This window comes from Herpailurus yagouaroundi, unplaced genomic scaffold (genome assembly GCF_014898765.1).
Source record: "Herpailurus yagouaroundi ecotype Mexico unplaced genomic scaffold, PumYag 29, whole genome shotgun sequence".
Lineage (NCBI taxonomy): Eukaryota > Metazoa > Chordata > Mammalia > Carnivora > Felidae > Herpailurus > Herpailurus yagouaroundi.
Window position 1 is genome coordinate 83339573 of NW_024412377.1, and position 14911 is coordinate 83354483.

Consider the following 14911-nt stretch of genomic DNA (forward strand, 5'->3'; position numbering starts at 1 on the left):
CTTGTTAGCAGAGAGAAGAGCCATTATTTTGTGACAGTGTATCAATTGTTTTTAAATAAATTTCTAAAATAAAAACATGAGACTTTATGGAGGTATTCATTCTTAGAAATAAGAAATAACATTCTTTTGAATTAATTTCTGAAAATTTCGGTTACTTGATTTTACAAATATGTTCTCTATTAGACTAATATTTAATGGGCTCTAACTAGGTACGAGGCACTGTTCTCAGTTGGAGATAGAATGGTAAATGTGACATGCCATAGTGCCCTTACATTCGGGGGAATTAATTGCTGGGGAAAATTGGAGAGGACGGACCTTATAAAGTAAGGAGGTATTAAAAATTGGATAAGTTCAGCTGCTAATAAGTGCCATGGAGTGCTTTTATAAAACAGAGTGACTGAAGAAAGATTGACAGACTGGGTAATAGGCAAAGGCTGCTCTGAAGAGCGGATGGCTACTTGCTTGAAGTAAGTTATTGGGGAGTAGATGAACGATGTCCTTCACTATTAGATTATTTGGAATACATGTACACTTTCTTCCAGTATTCTAGAATGGGAGCTGGCAAACTTTTGTATAAAGGGCCACATAGTGAACATTTCAGGCTTTGTCAACTCTACCATTTCTGTCACAGCCACCAAACTCTACCACTGTCATAAGCAAATGAGCATGGCTGTGTAGGGGAGGAAGAAGTTTTCTTCAACACTCTTAGGGCTTCTGAACGGGTTGAAAATTCAACAGACAAAGATACATTAACAGGGGAAAAAGAATACAAATTCACTTTTAAAAAATTCTTTAATGTTTATTTTTCTTAGAGAGAGAGAGAGAGAGAGAGAGAGAGACAGAGTGTGAGCAGTGGAGGAGCAGAGAGAGAGAGGGAGACACAGAATCAGAAGCAGGCTCCAGTCTCTGAGCTCTCAGCACAGAGCCCTACACGGGGCTCGAACTCACATACTGTGAGATCATGACCTCAGCCGAAGTCGGACACAACTGGCTGAGCTGCCCACATGCTTTCTTTCTTTCTTGCTTGCTTGCTTGCTTGCTTGCTTTCTGATACAGGAGTGACCCAAAGAAACAGTTAAATTGGAGCCTTTTTATGCTAGGTTCAATGAAGAATGGACAGTCATGGAGAAATATGATAGGTCAAAGGGTATGAAATTAGTAAGTTGGGGGAAACTTAGCAGGGCCTATTTGTTAGGATCCTTCTTAGTATCCTTTTGACTTCAGAAACAGGGATGCCCTTACCCTCCTGGTATAGAGAGGGCACCTGTCCTGTTTCAGGAGAGAAGAGCAGGGGGAAGGTCAGAGTGACCTTCCTGCTTCTGCTGTTTTCTCAAACTCTTTCCAGTGTTTAAAATATTCAGTATGCCTAGGTACCATATTTGAGGTAGCATGTCAGAGCCCCATCAGCTGTATTCCAATGAAGTTTTATTTATGCACACAGAAATTTGAATTTTACATAATTTTGTGTGTCACAAAGGATATCCTACTTGTGATTTTTTTTTCCCAACCATTTAAAAACATACAAATCATTCTTTGCTTGAAACAGAAATCAGTCTGTTGAAAACAGGCATCGGTCTGGATTTGTCCCCCGGGCTTGCCAACCCTTGCTCTAGAATATTGTACAGCACCCAGGCTCCCACGGTGGCTTTAGTACTTCTCTGCAGTGTAGTCACCTGGAGAGGAGACCTGCACATACTGCTAGCATGACAATTTTAACTTCTCTCCCAAAGTCTGAATAGACATTCCCACTGGGTAGATAGGCTTGATATCTGCCTACAATTTCCCTTTGAAAAGCTTTGACTTGGATTTACCGTATAGCCATTTAGGGACCTTGTGTATCGGGGGTCCAGGTGGAGCTCAAAACTTATCTCTCACTCCCTAGGGCTGCCAGCTGCACAATTTGGACCAGTTATCCACCTATGCTTAGTGGTCGTCAGATCCTGCCTGAAATATCATGGTCTTTTCTTGACACAACTTGTTTAAAGGGAGATTGCCCATTAAGAGTGAAAACTGTGGGGGCGCCTGGGTGGCGCAGTCGGTTAAGCGTCCGACTTCAGCCAGGTCACGATCTCGCAGTCCGTGAGTTCGAGCCCCGCGTCGGGCTCTGGGCTGATGGCTCAGAGCCTGGAGCCTGTTTCCGATTCTGTGTCTCCCTCTCTCTCTGCCCCTCGCCCGTTCATGCTCTGTCTCTCTCTGTCCCAAAAATAAATAAATGTTGGAAAAAAAAATTTAAAAAAAAAAAAAAAAAAAAGAGTGAAAACTGTGCCCCTGGGTGGCTCGGTCGGTTAAGCATCTGACTTCTGCTCAGGTCATGATCTCACATTTCGTGAGTTTGAGCCCCACATCAGGCTCTGTGCTGACCTCTCAGAGCCAGGAACCTGTTTCAGATTCTGTGTCTCCTTCTCTCTCTGCCCCTCCTCCACTCATGCTCTGTCTTTTTCTCTCAAAAATAAATAAACTTAAAAAAAAAGAAAAAGATTGAAACTGCTAAGATGTTACCTAGGCCATACCTTGCTTAAGTGAACTGGGTATGTATAACTTGGAGAAGAAAAGACTAGAAGAGGCAGGATAGCTATCTTCGAATATTTTAAGTCTGAATGTAAAAAAAAAAAAAAAAAAAAAAGCTGTCCACGTCAGCAAGTAGAAATACTTGGGAATAAGTTGGGAGGAGATGGATTTGGCTGTCACTCTGTCAGTCAGAAAACCTGAATTCTCATCCCTAATGATACCTGAGGAAATTGTTTACAACTCTGTGCTTCTTTTCTTTATCTACTAAAGAGAGGAGAGTAGATTTCTATACCCCTTTCTGATAACAGTATCCTGTAATGTTTCTTAAAAATGAAAAACAGCTTGGTAACGTTGTTTCAGTATTCTTTACCTCAATACCTAGGGTTCCTTGACTCCCTGCTTCCAAGAATAAAGAGGTGGACACAGAATAAAAAGAGCAGCAGGCGAAAGTTTATTACTGTCTTACAGAAAGTAAGAATAGTAGGAAAGCTGTCTTAACAGAGAGGGGGCATTGGAAAGTGAATGCCTGTGAGAATAGGCAGGGGTCTTTTGTAAATCGGGTTTTGGTGGTGAGGGTGGGGTGCTCCCCTTCCCCCACTTTCCTTCTCAGGTTCTACCCTTATTGGCTAGGTAACTCTAAATGCCTAGGCATTTCTTTTTGATTGGCCCATTTCCATAATGGTCTATGGCTGTACCGTTCTATGGTCTACTACTTATTTTTATAGTCAGGACTTTTGTCAAATTCCTGATGGGAACATGAGGGGGGAGTAGGTGGTGTCTGTTACATGCTTAAGAGGAACTTACCCCCAAGGAAGTTTGCTATGGTCAGTCATGCCCAGCATTGTTCCAAAATATGTGGTTTTCCCCACCCAGGGACCTCAGGTCCGAACCTTTCCCTCTATGTTTCCTGAATCCTATCTTTTCGTATCATAACTTGAGCTGTCCAGCAGTGGGACAGCTGCCTGGAATGGTAATGGAAATCTCACCACTGTAAAGTATTCAAAAAGAAGCTAGGTCACCATTGTCACGAATGCTAGAAGACTTTTTATCCATTGACTCAACAAATGTTTATTCATTTATTGACCAAATATTTACTGACCTCCTTGTAAGGTGCCTGCCAGTCGTATAATTTCATTATGTTTCTTAGTCAGATGGTTAGAACCTGATATAAATCTGTGGGCTAAAAATCAGTTTTTCAAGACCTCTTTTGGCTGTGCTTTGTTATTTTTTTATTTTTTTTAGATTTTTTTTTTTTAACATTTATTTATTTTTGAGACAGAGAGAGACGGAGCATGAATGGGGGGAGGGTCAAAGAGAGAGAGAGACACAGAATCAGAAGCAGGCTCCAGGCTCCGAGCTGTCAGCACAGAGCCCGACACGGGGCTCGAACTCGTGAACCACAAGATGGTGACCTGAGCCAAAGTTTGACACTTAACCGACTGAGCCACCCAGGCGCCCCATGTTATTCTTTCCAGTGTCTGCTGGTAAAGCAAAATCTTCTTTGCCCCAAAATGATTCATTTGAATTAAAATTAAATCCAACTTTGGTGACCAGATTTCTTTTCAAATTGGCAATCTCCTTATGCAGAGTAAAACTTTGCACTTCTTTCTACCTTGCTTCCTTTTTCATTTGAAATGCTCACTTTCATTTGCAAACGTAAAGGGCTTGAAGTTAATTTAAGAGTCTATTTGTAAACAGTAGAGCCAGGATTCCGAGATTCAGTTTCATAGAATAGTACTCCTGCTAAATGTAATACTAGAAAAAGGTTTTATGGTCAAAAATGTTTTAAAACACTATATACTAAAATCCCTTCTTGGAGAGGCACAGGGTTCATGAATAATTAAAGGCTCTGAGAAATCCTGCAGAAAACAAAACTATTTAATATTGTTGAAGCCAGCACTTCCAGAACATATGGGCTACTACATTAACATACCATGAAATGCACTTTGGAGAAAATCTTATCTTATAAAAAGTATGGAGAGGAACCCTAGTAGATACAGGTAGATAGAGCCAAAACTGTTTCAAAGAGGTTTGCCTATCTACATTTATAAATTTGTAGATATTACATAATAATTTTCAAATACACAGAATTACCTGTGCCTTCTCTATAAAGATGATCAGTTTTCAAGACACTGGAGTCAATTGTCCAATTATCAATCTCTCTTGAATGTAGCTATTTTCTTGATGACTTGTAGAGAACTTTTGTATTTTATTTATCATCAGCCTCTTTAAGACTTATTTTCTTTATTTGTTAAAAAAAAAATGGAGATTGATGAAGTTTTGGGGTGGTGGGGGGTTTGTGGGGTCCAGAGCCGATGGTCAAGAAAGAATTCTTAAAGACATCTTTGGTGCAAAAAGGTGATTTTATTAAAGCCGGGAGACAGGACCAACGGGCAGGAAAAACTACACTGTAACTGTGGGGCACCTTCTTATGGAGTCTGGGGAGATAAAGTCAAGAGGGAGTTTCCAAAGAGACTCTCACATGCTAAAGACTTACTGGAGGCCTACCTATTGTCAAGTTAAGGTTGTTTTCCCCCCTAACAAAAGCATTAACGTTGACAGTAGGAGTTCCCGGACTTTAGGCTTTTGATAGGATTGCCTTTTTCTGGTAAACTGGTGGAGACTCTTAATCAGATTAACCATTTGTTTTTTGTCCTTTCTTGTTTTTGTGCAGCCAGAGGTGTCCAAGGAATATCACAGGAATCCCACCTTGGGGGGGCGGGGCAGGGCGGTGCTAGCTTGTGTTTGTGTTTTGCCCTCAGCTTGCCTCAGGCTCCCTCAACAGAGATAATCTACACTTAGTAGATTTGGGGGGCGCCTGGGTGGCTCAGTTGGTTAAGTGTCCAGCTTAGGCTCAGGTCATGATGTCGCAGTTCCTGAGTTTGAGCCATGCATGGGGCTCTCTGCTGTCAGTGCAGAGCCCGCTTCAGATTCTGTGTCTCCCTCTCTCTCGCCCCTCCTTTGCTCGCTGGCACATGCGCGTGCACTCTCTCTAAAAAATAAACATTTAAAAAATATATACACTTAGTAGAGTTTTTGTGAGGATCAAGATAAATAGGTAAACACGTGCAAAACAGTGAGCAGAGAGCCAGCACCATTGTGGGTATTCAATAAAGGCCTGTCTCCCATCTCACCATTAATCACAGCCCTGAATTTGGGACTGTGGTTGTTCAAAAGAGGTAGAAATCTGATGTTTAGTTTATTTGGGTATTGAGGAAAACAGCATAGAAAAGGTTGTAAGTGCTTTAATTTGTGTATGAGAATTTTAGAACAGAAAGCAGGAAAATAATTCCCAGGAAAGACTTGGGAAAGAAAATCTCTGAAAAAGAATGATTTTGTTTTGTTTTGTTTTGTCTTTGTAGTTTAATTCATAGACCCATTTCATGAGACTTTGTTTTTAAAATTTAAATTTTGCCAAAATAAGAATACATTGAGGGAGGAAAAAGTAACAATCAAGTCACGTTTAACTGAAAACTTGTAAATAAATGGCAGATCTTTGCATCTATTGTTACCTTTTATGCAGTAGACTCCAAACCAGGTTTCAAGTTTCAAGTCAGGTTTCAATTTTATTTTGATTAATTTTTACAGTGAACTAGGCTGTGATTTTCAAATTTAGTGCTTCTTTGAAGCCATTTTCACATGACACTCCGCCCCCTTTTGCTCAGGTATCAGTTTACCAGCCTGGTGTTTTAGGTGTTGAATCCTGGTTTTATAGGCTACATTTTCTATCCCTGCACTTTCTCTCTAATATCTATGTCTAAAGCGAGTCTTTCAGCCTCTTCCCTTTGGTTAGGGATGCTCGTTAGAGCCTGGTTAATTCAGCATCCCTCAGCTGATGGCACTCTCTTCACCAACATTGCTGCCAAATCCATTTTAGTGACTCAGCAGGAGCTTGTCATTAACAGCATTTTTGTAGAAAGTAAAAATTAAGCAGTCTTGGAAAGCAAAGTGCTAGTGCACCATGTATGTGTAAATCTGTGGTAGCAGTAAACACAGGCTCCTGGTGGGGTTGGTGGGGGAGCTCCTCCCCAGATACCACCCTCTTTTGAAGCGCTAACAAGTTTAGTTCTAGTTAATGTCTGCAGTGAAAAGAGCCCTTCAGTGTTACTGAAAAGGCAATCTGTTTTCAATTCTTGTATTTGTTTATAGAAGGTATGAAACATTTGATAGATAGAGGGGAGCCAGATGGAATTCAAAATTGCAGCTTTATTATTGCTTGGGTCAGAAAATATGGCTTTAAATATGGCTTGCCCACACAGCCTCATTTTCCAGAATTAAGATGATCCTTCTGTCCCTCCAACTACCCTAGTTGCCCCCTTCCCACCTCCCCAAGCCACCAACAGAGCTGAAAGCCACGGAATTCCCTTGCAATGGCAGAACCAGCCCTCATAGACTTAATGAGGAGGAGAGCAGGCCAGAATGCAACTCCCTGTGGTCAGGCTGGCCCCAAACTCACCACTGAGAAGAGTCCTCCTTCCTTAGCTAGAAGTGTGGAGAAAGACAGGAGTGTTGATTCATATTAAAGGGAGAACAATAAGAGTGCAGGCCTGGGTTAGTTGTAGATCTGATGGAAAAATACCTCTTGGGTATTAATGTTGACTGAGGAAGATTAGGCTAAGTGGATGACCTTTGTTTGAACAGTGGATGCTCTAGACAGATCTACAACTCCTTGATATTTTTGTCTTTCACTATTGAAGACACACCTGGGGGATTTTCCATTGAACAAACAAGTGTCTTGTCCAGAAGGCTGAGGGAAAGAAAAAGGAAAGGGCTAGACCTGCATGTGGAGGAGCAGGGAAGGGACGAACTTAAGAAGAAGGTTAAAAGAATAGAACCCTAGCGGAGTCTTCTTGAAAGGAATGGGAAATAGAAGAATGAAAGGGAACGCAGAAGAAAAGCCCTAAAGTGTAGGAAATGTGCAAGCTGGGAAAAACCAAGGTTTGTGGAGGAGTGCCTCGAAAAGTATTGGTTTTCACCAGGTTTCTAGGACACCAACCTTAGAAACATTTGAAATCAGCTGAGGCTCACCCTCCATCCAGACCTTCTTAGACAGTTGGTGAGGTCCGACTTAGAACTCACCTTGGTGGGTGTCTAGGTGGCTCAGTTGGTTAAGTGGCTGACTCTTGATTTCAGCTCAGGTCATGATCTCACTGCAAGCCCCACATTGGATTCTGCCCTGACAGCATGGAGCTTGCTTGTGATTCACTCTTTCCCTTCCTCTCTCTCTCTCTCTCTCTCTCTCTCTCTCTCTCTCTGTCTTTCTTTGAGGTCATGTCATTGTGACCCTTCTCACATTTTCCCCCCTACAAATATCCTAAGTATCTCAGTAACAATATTGAGTTTGGTGGGCCATTACTCTGAAAGAATATGGCATTTCTCTTATTATGTAAATATTAATCAAATACAGTTTTACTGCAATATGCTTGGGTAAGTGACAAGAATTTAATCACATTCACTGATACCTATCTTACTAAATTAATTTCATTCTTTCCAAGAATGTACCTTTCAAGAGCAAGGTTCTGATACAGATGATAATCTGAACCAAGGATCCAGCTTAATAGAAACCATCTTTAAAGTATTGTACCATTGCAATTTTTCTCCACAAACATTTGGAAATGTTTTTGTGAGCTACATGGAAGAAGAACAATTATGGAACTTTCTATATAACATTCCAGGTATGAAAAATTTACTGCTTGTAAAAGAAGTGTTTTATGGATACTTAAATATATCTTTAAAGATGCTTTGAAAGTTTTATTGATGTCGCTCTTGTTGAATCTATTATTTGTAAAAGTTTATCACACATTTTTTTTTTTTTAAGCATAACAGTTTCTTTGGGGAATCATTAACCATTCAGTCCTATCAAAATATAATATACTTGGGACAAGGTGCAGGGGAGGGAGAGGGAGAGAAATTATGTAATGCAGATTTTCTTTTTAAATTATTATTAGGAACTGTCCCCTCATAAAAATTTAGTTTAATATTTACCATAGATTATGTTTTGCTCTTGAGCAAGTAAGACATTAGTGACATATTATTCTTGGATGCATTTTTTGGCAAACCAATGCACAAAACTACTAGTCATTTTCTTTAAACGTATAAGGTGTTTATTACGACCACAGCACCTGTGTCTCTATAAGGCAAGTATGTCTTCTCGTTCCTTTGGGAACAATATGTTTTTCCATTTGTATTGTTCTTCTGTCTACATAGAATGGATGTTGCAAGTTGCCTATGTAACTAGAAAGTGTTCATGGGTTGCCCTACCTTGGGGCCAGATGAATAGATTCTCACCTTGTTCTATACTTAATATCCTGCCTTAAATTACATACTTATTAATATCTTGGGAAAACAAAGACTGAGAACCTAGTGGTTATACTGTTAGTCCCTTAACCATTTACATCATTAACATTTGGCTTTCAACCTACAAACATTTTTATACACTGTTTCAGAAACTACATTTCCATGAAATATTTCCTAGGATCCATATAAAAAAATCTAACTTGCTCATATTCATGGTTTCACTCTTCCAGGACTCTGACTATCCTCTAGATACTACTTGAATATCTTTTTAGCTAGTTTAAGGTTATTATGTTACATCTTTTGGTCATTATCCCTGAAAAATACCAATAGATAACTGTATAATGATTTTTAAAACCTGAATCTATCACTTAAGACTCCCTAATAATTATCTCCTCTTAAAATTTTATCTCCTAGTTTCCATGTATTTCCTACTATGATCTCTTTACCCAAAGGAGGGACAGTTTTCCAGTTAAAAAGACTGAATTACTTCTGATGTAGACTTTATGGAACTGAAAGAAAAATAACCTTGGAAGCCCTACCACTCCGGTTTTTAGTTATTCAGGTGAAGTGAGAGCCGAATTCTCTCACAAGATGACAAAGAATTGTTGACCCACATGCTTCAACCACTATTTGTCCTTCAACACTTAAGTTCTTGAACCATTTTGTCACTTAGCACAAGACTGTACTGAAGATACCAATGGCCTTCAGGTGCTGCCATGAGAAAGTGAAACTGCTACTCACTCCTCATTAGTCTTCTCTTCATATACACATTGAGCAAACCCTTCTCCACCAAGTCAGACAAGTCTCTTGAAACAAGTGTTACACATATTAATACAGCCTGAATTGTGTGGGGTGTTTTAAAGGATCAGAATTTCAGATTGGTGCAATATCCTTGGTCTTTGTATAAATTGTTTCTCCATAAGCATTAAATATCCTCTGGGTCTTGAATATTTTCTGGAACCTGAGACCTTACAGTCGTCACAAGGGACTCCACTTTTGTACAGTTATGTATAAGATATATATACATAAGTGAGTACTTGTTGGTATTATTATTTTGAACAAACTTATCTGTTAGATCAATTATGAATAAGAAAATTAAATTTTTTTTATATTACCAACACTTATTCCTTCTTTAATGTCTTTTTTTTACTTTATGTAAATCTGAGTTTTCACTCTTGTATTATTTCCTTTTACTCTAAAGAATTTCATTTAACATTTCTTGTAAGACAGGTCTACTGGCAACCAATGTCTTCAATATTTGTTTGTCTGAGAAAGTCTATTTCTCCTTCAGTTGTGAAGGATAATTCTGCAGGGCATAGAATTCTAGGTCGTTTGGGTTTTTTTGTTTGTGTTTTATTTTTCCCCTTGATACTCCTACATATTTCACACCACTGTCTTCTTGTTTGCATGGTTTTTGAAAAGCTGGCTGTTAATTCGTCCCTTTGTTCCTCTGTAGGTAAGGTAATTTTTTTTTCCTCTGGCTTTTTTCAGGACTTCTTTGCCTTTGTTTTTTTTTTTTTTTTTGTAGTTTGAAAATGGTATGTGTAGGTATAGTTTTAAGTATTTATTCTGCTTGGTGTTCTCTGAGCTTTCTGGATCTGTGGTTTGTGTTTGATAGTAATTTGAGGGGAACTTCTCGGTCATTATTGTCTTAAATATTTCTTCTGATCCTTTCTTTTTCTTCTCCTTTTGCTATTCCCATTACACAAATTCATCTTTTGTAGTTGTCCCACAGTCCTTGGATATTCTGTTCTTCTTATTCTTTTTTTTTTTTTTCAGACTTTGATCTCTTTGCTTTTGAGTTTTAGAGGTTCCTATTGAGATATCCTCAAGCTCAGAATTCTTTTCTCGGCTGTGTCCAGTCTATTAATAAGCCCAGGGAGGCATTCTTCATTTTTGTTACAGTATTTTTGATGTCTAGTATTTCTTTTTGGTTCTTTCTCAAGATTTCCATTTCTCTATTTACATAGCCCATTTGCTCTTGCATGCTGTCTACTTTATACATTAGAGCCCTTAGTAAAGTAATCAAAGTTATTTTAATTCCTGGTCTGGTAATTCTGATTTCCATGTCTGTTTCTGATGTTTTCTCCTTTCAAAATTGTGTTCTTTGCCTTTTAGTATGTCTTGTAATTTTTCTTGGAAGTTGGACATGATGTATTGGGTAAAAGAAACTGCTGTAAAGAGGGTTTTAGTGATGTGGTGGAAAAGTGGGGGAGGGATGGGAAGCATTCTATGGTGCTATGATTAGGTCTTTTAGTGGACCTGTGCCTCTGGATGATGTACTTCATAAGTGTTTCTCAGTTTTTTTTCTCCCATTCTATGTAGGAGAGTATAGCTAGAGTGGGCTGGAATTGGGTATTTCCCTTCTTCTAGGTCAGTTAGACTCTGATAATACCCCAGTGGGTTAGGCTCTATTTTAGTAGTTTCTCCTGAGGGCAACCCTGAAGAAGAGCAGAGTGCTCTGACTTATTTCAAAATGTTCCTTTTCCTTTTCCCTTGCTGGAAGCTCTTGGGGATTTTTCTCTGACATTTACTGTGGGCACCTAGTTGAACTCACAGAGATAAAACTCACAAAAGTGTGGCAGCCTCCACATAACAGGGTCCCCATTGAATTTTAACTCTCAAACTTGTCCACACTGAGCCTCCAGCATTTCATCAATTACAGTTCAGACTTCCTACTTTGGCACTGGTTCCCATGGTAGGTTCTGCTTATGAGTCTCCACTCCAGTAAACTGTGACTCCCTGTATTTGCTGTCCATCACTCCAATCTTGGAGGCGGTGGTTTGCCGTATGTCCCCACCTCTCTACAGATCCAAGAAGACTTGTTGATTTTTCCATCTGTTCAGCTATTTACTTGTTGTAGGACAGAGAGGCAACTTCTAAGCTCTTTATATGCAGAGCCAGAAACCAGAAGGGCTCGTCACTTACTATTTTTTTCTTCTCTATTCTCTCTTCCTAAATTTCCTTCTCTTCTTGCTACATCTGTATCTTATCCCTACTGTAGGCATCTGTGGATATTGCTTGATCCTCCCTATACTATCCCATGCTCAACTTGTTGCAGAACCCTGCATCAAAAAACACTGGGCACCCTATACTATAATATTGCAAACTTTACAGAAAATTCCTCTTAGGTAAAATAATAATAACATAGGTTTACATGGTGCACATAGTGCCTACTATGTGCTAGTTGCTTAACACAAATTAATTCATATAATTTTAAAATAATTCTTTGAGATAGGGCTATTATTTTCTCTATCATTTGTAATACCTTGATTTTATTTTAAACATTAAAAAAATTTTTTTAATTTATTTATTTTTTGAGAGACAGAGACAGAGCATGAGTGGGGAAGGGCAGAGAGAGAGAGAGGGAGACATAGAATCTGAAGCAGGCTCCCGGCTCTGAGCTGTGAGCACAGAGCCCGACGTGGGGCTCAAACTCATGATCTAGGAGATCATGGCCTGAACCAAAGTTGGACGCTTAACTGACTGGGCCACCCAGGTGCCCCAGCGTGCTGGTTTTAATAATGGATTGAGTCACTTGGGAAATATTACCTTGGAGTGCCTGACTGACTCAGTCAGAAGAGCATGCAACTTTTGACCTCAAGGTCATGAGTTAGAGCCCCATGTTGGATGTAGAGATTATTTAAATAAATTAAGAAAAAAAAGAAATATCACCTCAAATTTTGAGGGGAAAAAACATATGGGTACGTTTCTGTGTTGATTCAAGTGGTTATCCCAAGACTTTCCTGTCATATTAAAAAAATAATAAAATTTTATTGCATTTATCACACAAGTAATACATATTAACGGTTGGTAATCTATATTATCAGAAAGAAGGTAGGATAGCAGAAAGAAGAAAAGAAGGGAGGATGGGAGGATAGAAAAGAAGGAAAAGTAAAAGAAGAAAGAGGGAAGGAGGAGGAAAATACCTGAAATCCCATCATGCATTGATAATCACCATTAACCTGGAGAATGCATCTTTTAATTCTTTTATGTGTGTGTGTGTGTGTGTGTGTGTGTGTGTGTGTGTGTGTGTGGTATAGTGTGTATGTAATAAAAATAACATGTCATAGTTTTCCTAACATGTCTTTATTTTTATTTTTTACTAAACAATATATGGCTTTATTGTGTTGATGGATATATCTTAGCTACTTAAATAACTGATGATTATTGGACACTAAGATTATTTTCAATTTTCCTTTATATCCTTTACATGATTATAATTAATTTCTTATATAAGGTCCAGAGAAGGAATAAATGAGTTAACAGGTAAGCAAAATGTTAAAGATTTGGTATTATTGCCAAGTTATCATCTAAGAAAATCATACAACTTCAATTTCCACCATTAGAGTTGCAGACCACAAGCAAATACTGTTATTCCCTGTTATTTTAATTGCCATTTTCTTTATTACTAAGAAGAAATTTTTTTTAATTTTTATGGACTGTTTATTAATTATGTGATTTCAAGGTTAAAAACAGCTCTTCTTTTCTATGGCTTTAAACTAGCTAATGAGAAACTGAATTCCCAATTAAATAAGGCACAAAATATTGCCAGATTCTGCTAACTATAATATGCTGTCTGATTTTAAAGTCTCAACATGCATGGAGTCCGAGCCAGAGGTCATCCGATGCTTGAGATTGGCACTGACTGATGCTATCAAGGACATTGTACAGCAGATAGTATTTGTGATGAGGTCTGGGAGAAACTGTGGGCCCAACCTAAACAAGCACAGTGTTCCTGAACGTTTGCGTGAGAGCATTCCAAAGGAATGGAATTATACTCCAAAAGAAACTAAGAGGAAAGAATCAAGCAAAGGTACCTTATTACTATTTTTTTTTTGTAAGAACCCATCCTTGAAGAAGCAATTTTCTAAGATATGAAATCAAGTAAAATTCTAAAAATTATAAGATTTGTAAACTATGTTAGTCCTTTTCCCGCCATTTCTATGTATTTGGGACCTGTAAATTTTTTTTTCTTTTTTTTTTACTACGAGCCTATGACTAAGGAAACTAGAAAGGGAAATGACTCAAATGGTCATCCTCTTTATTTAACTATCAGCTCAGAATTTTCTGTGATATGCTGTGTTCATGTTAGTATTCACACATTAGTCGATGATTGTGACTAACTTACCTCAAATCTGTTGAGTAATCTAAAATTCATACTCTCAAGAATATTGCTCTGATGTTTAATGTTCTTTCCTTGAAGTTTTTCCCTCTGCCACCACTAATTATTACTTTCTTTTTTCTTGTTAACAGACCTACTTGTGTAGCCTTTAGGTCAAAAATAGCACTTCATTGAGTACCTACATCGTTTTTTGACAGAGTAATTTCCCCCAATACCTATGGTTCTGAATTCCGTGCATTGTTCCTATTAGGGGCAGTGCATCTATTAAGTGTATTTTAGAACATGAGTTACATTATTGATTTATTTTATTAATTAAGTGCTGTCTTCTTAAATGGTTTCTTTGTACCTATGTGTTTCTGCATTACAAAACATGTAATGTTTTATTATGTATATTATATAGACATATGAATGAATCTTCTTAGGACTTTTAAAATAAAACTTTTTGAGGGCGACTGCGTGGCTCAGTCAGTTGAGCATCTGGCTTCAGCTCAGGTCATGGTATCGCAGTCTGTGAGTTTGAGCCCCCATTCGGGCTCTGTGCTGACAGCTCAGAGCCTGGAGCCTGCTTCAGATTCTGGGTCTCCCTCTCTCTCTACCCCTCCCCCGCTCATGCTCTGTCTCTTTCTCTCTGTCAAAAATAAATAAACATTAAAAAAATTTTTTAATAAAACTTTTCCCTTTATATTAATCTATAAAATAATATTTTTTCATTAACTTGAGGAAAGTTTCAATGGTAAAATACTCCAACTGAACCTACTAAGTCAATTGAAGAGACTAGCCTTCTTTCATTCTTCTCTATGGAGATCCTAACTAATGTGGCTCTTATCCAGCGACCTTATATTACAAACTCAAATCAATTATCCATCTGTGACCTTTCATAGTAATGCTTTAATTCTGTCCAAGCCCTATTAAACTGCCTTTGAATCTAGTAAAGCCATTTAATTGAAATTGGAAAATGTCAGCTTTTCATTACTTCAGTTC

At 38.4% G+C, this 14911-nt stretch overlaps 1 protein-coding gene across 3 annotated transcripts in view; it reads left to right on the forward strand.

Annotated features, from left to right (window-relative positions):
* Positions 1-14911, forward strand: part of KIAA0825 (KIAA0825 ortholog) — a 391857-nt gene that overhangs the window by 158767 nt on the left and 218179 nt on the right. For all 3 annotated transcript variants that reach the window (XM_040448484.1, XM_040448497.1, XM_040448491.1), the window contains 2 exons: positions 8004-8183; positions 13397-13621. In XM_040448484.1, coding sequence (XP_040304418.1) covers positions 8004-8183; positions 13397-13621 — 405 coding nt within the window. The remainder of the gene's footprint in view (positions 1-8003; positions 8184-13396; positions 13622-14911) is intronic.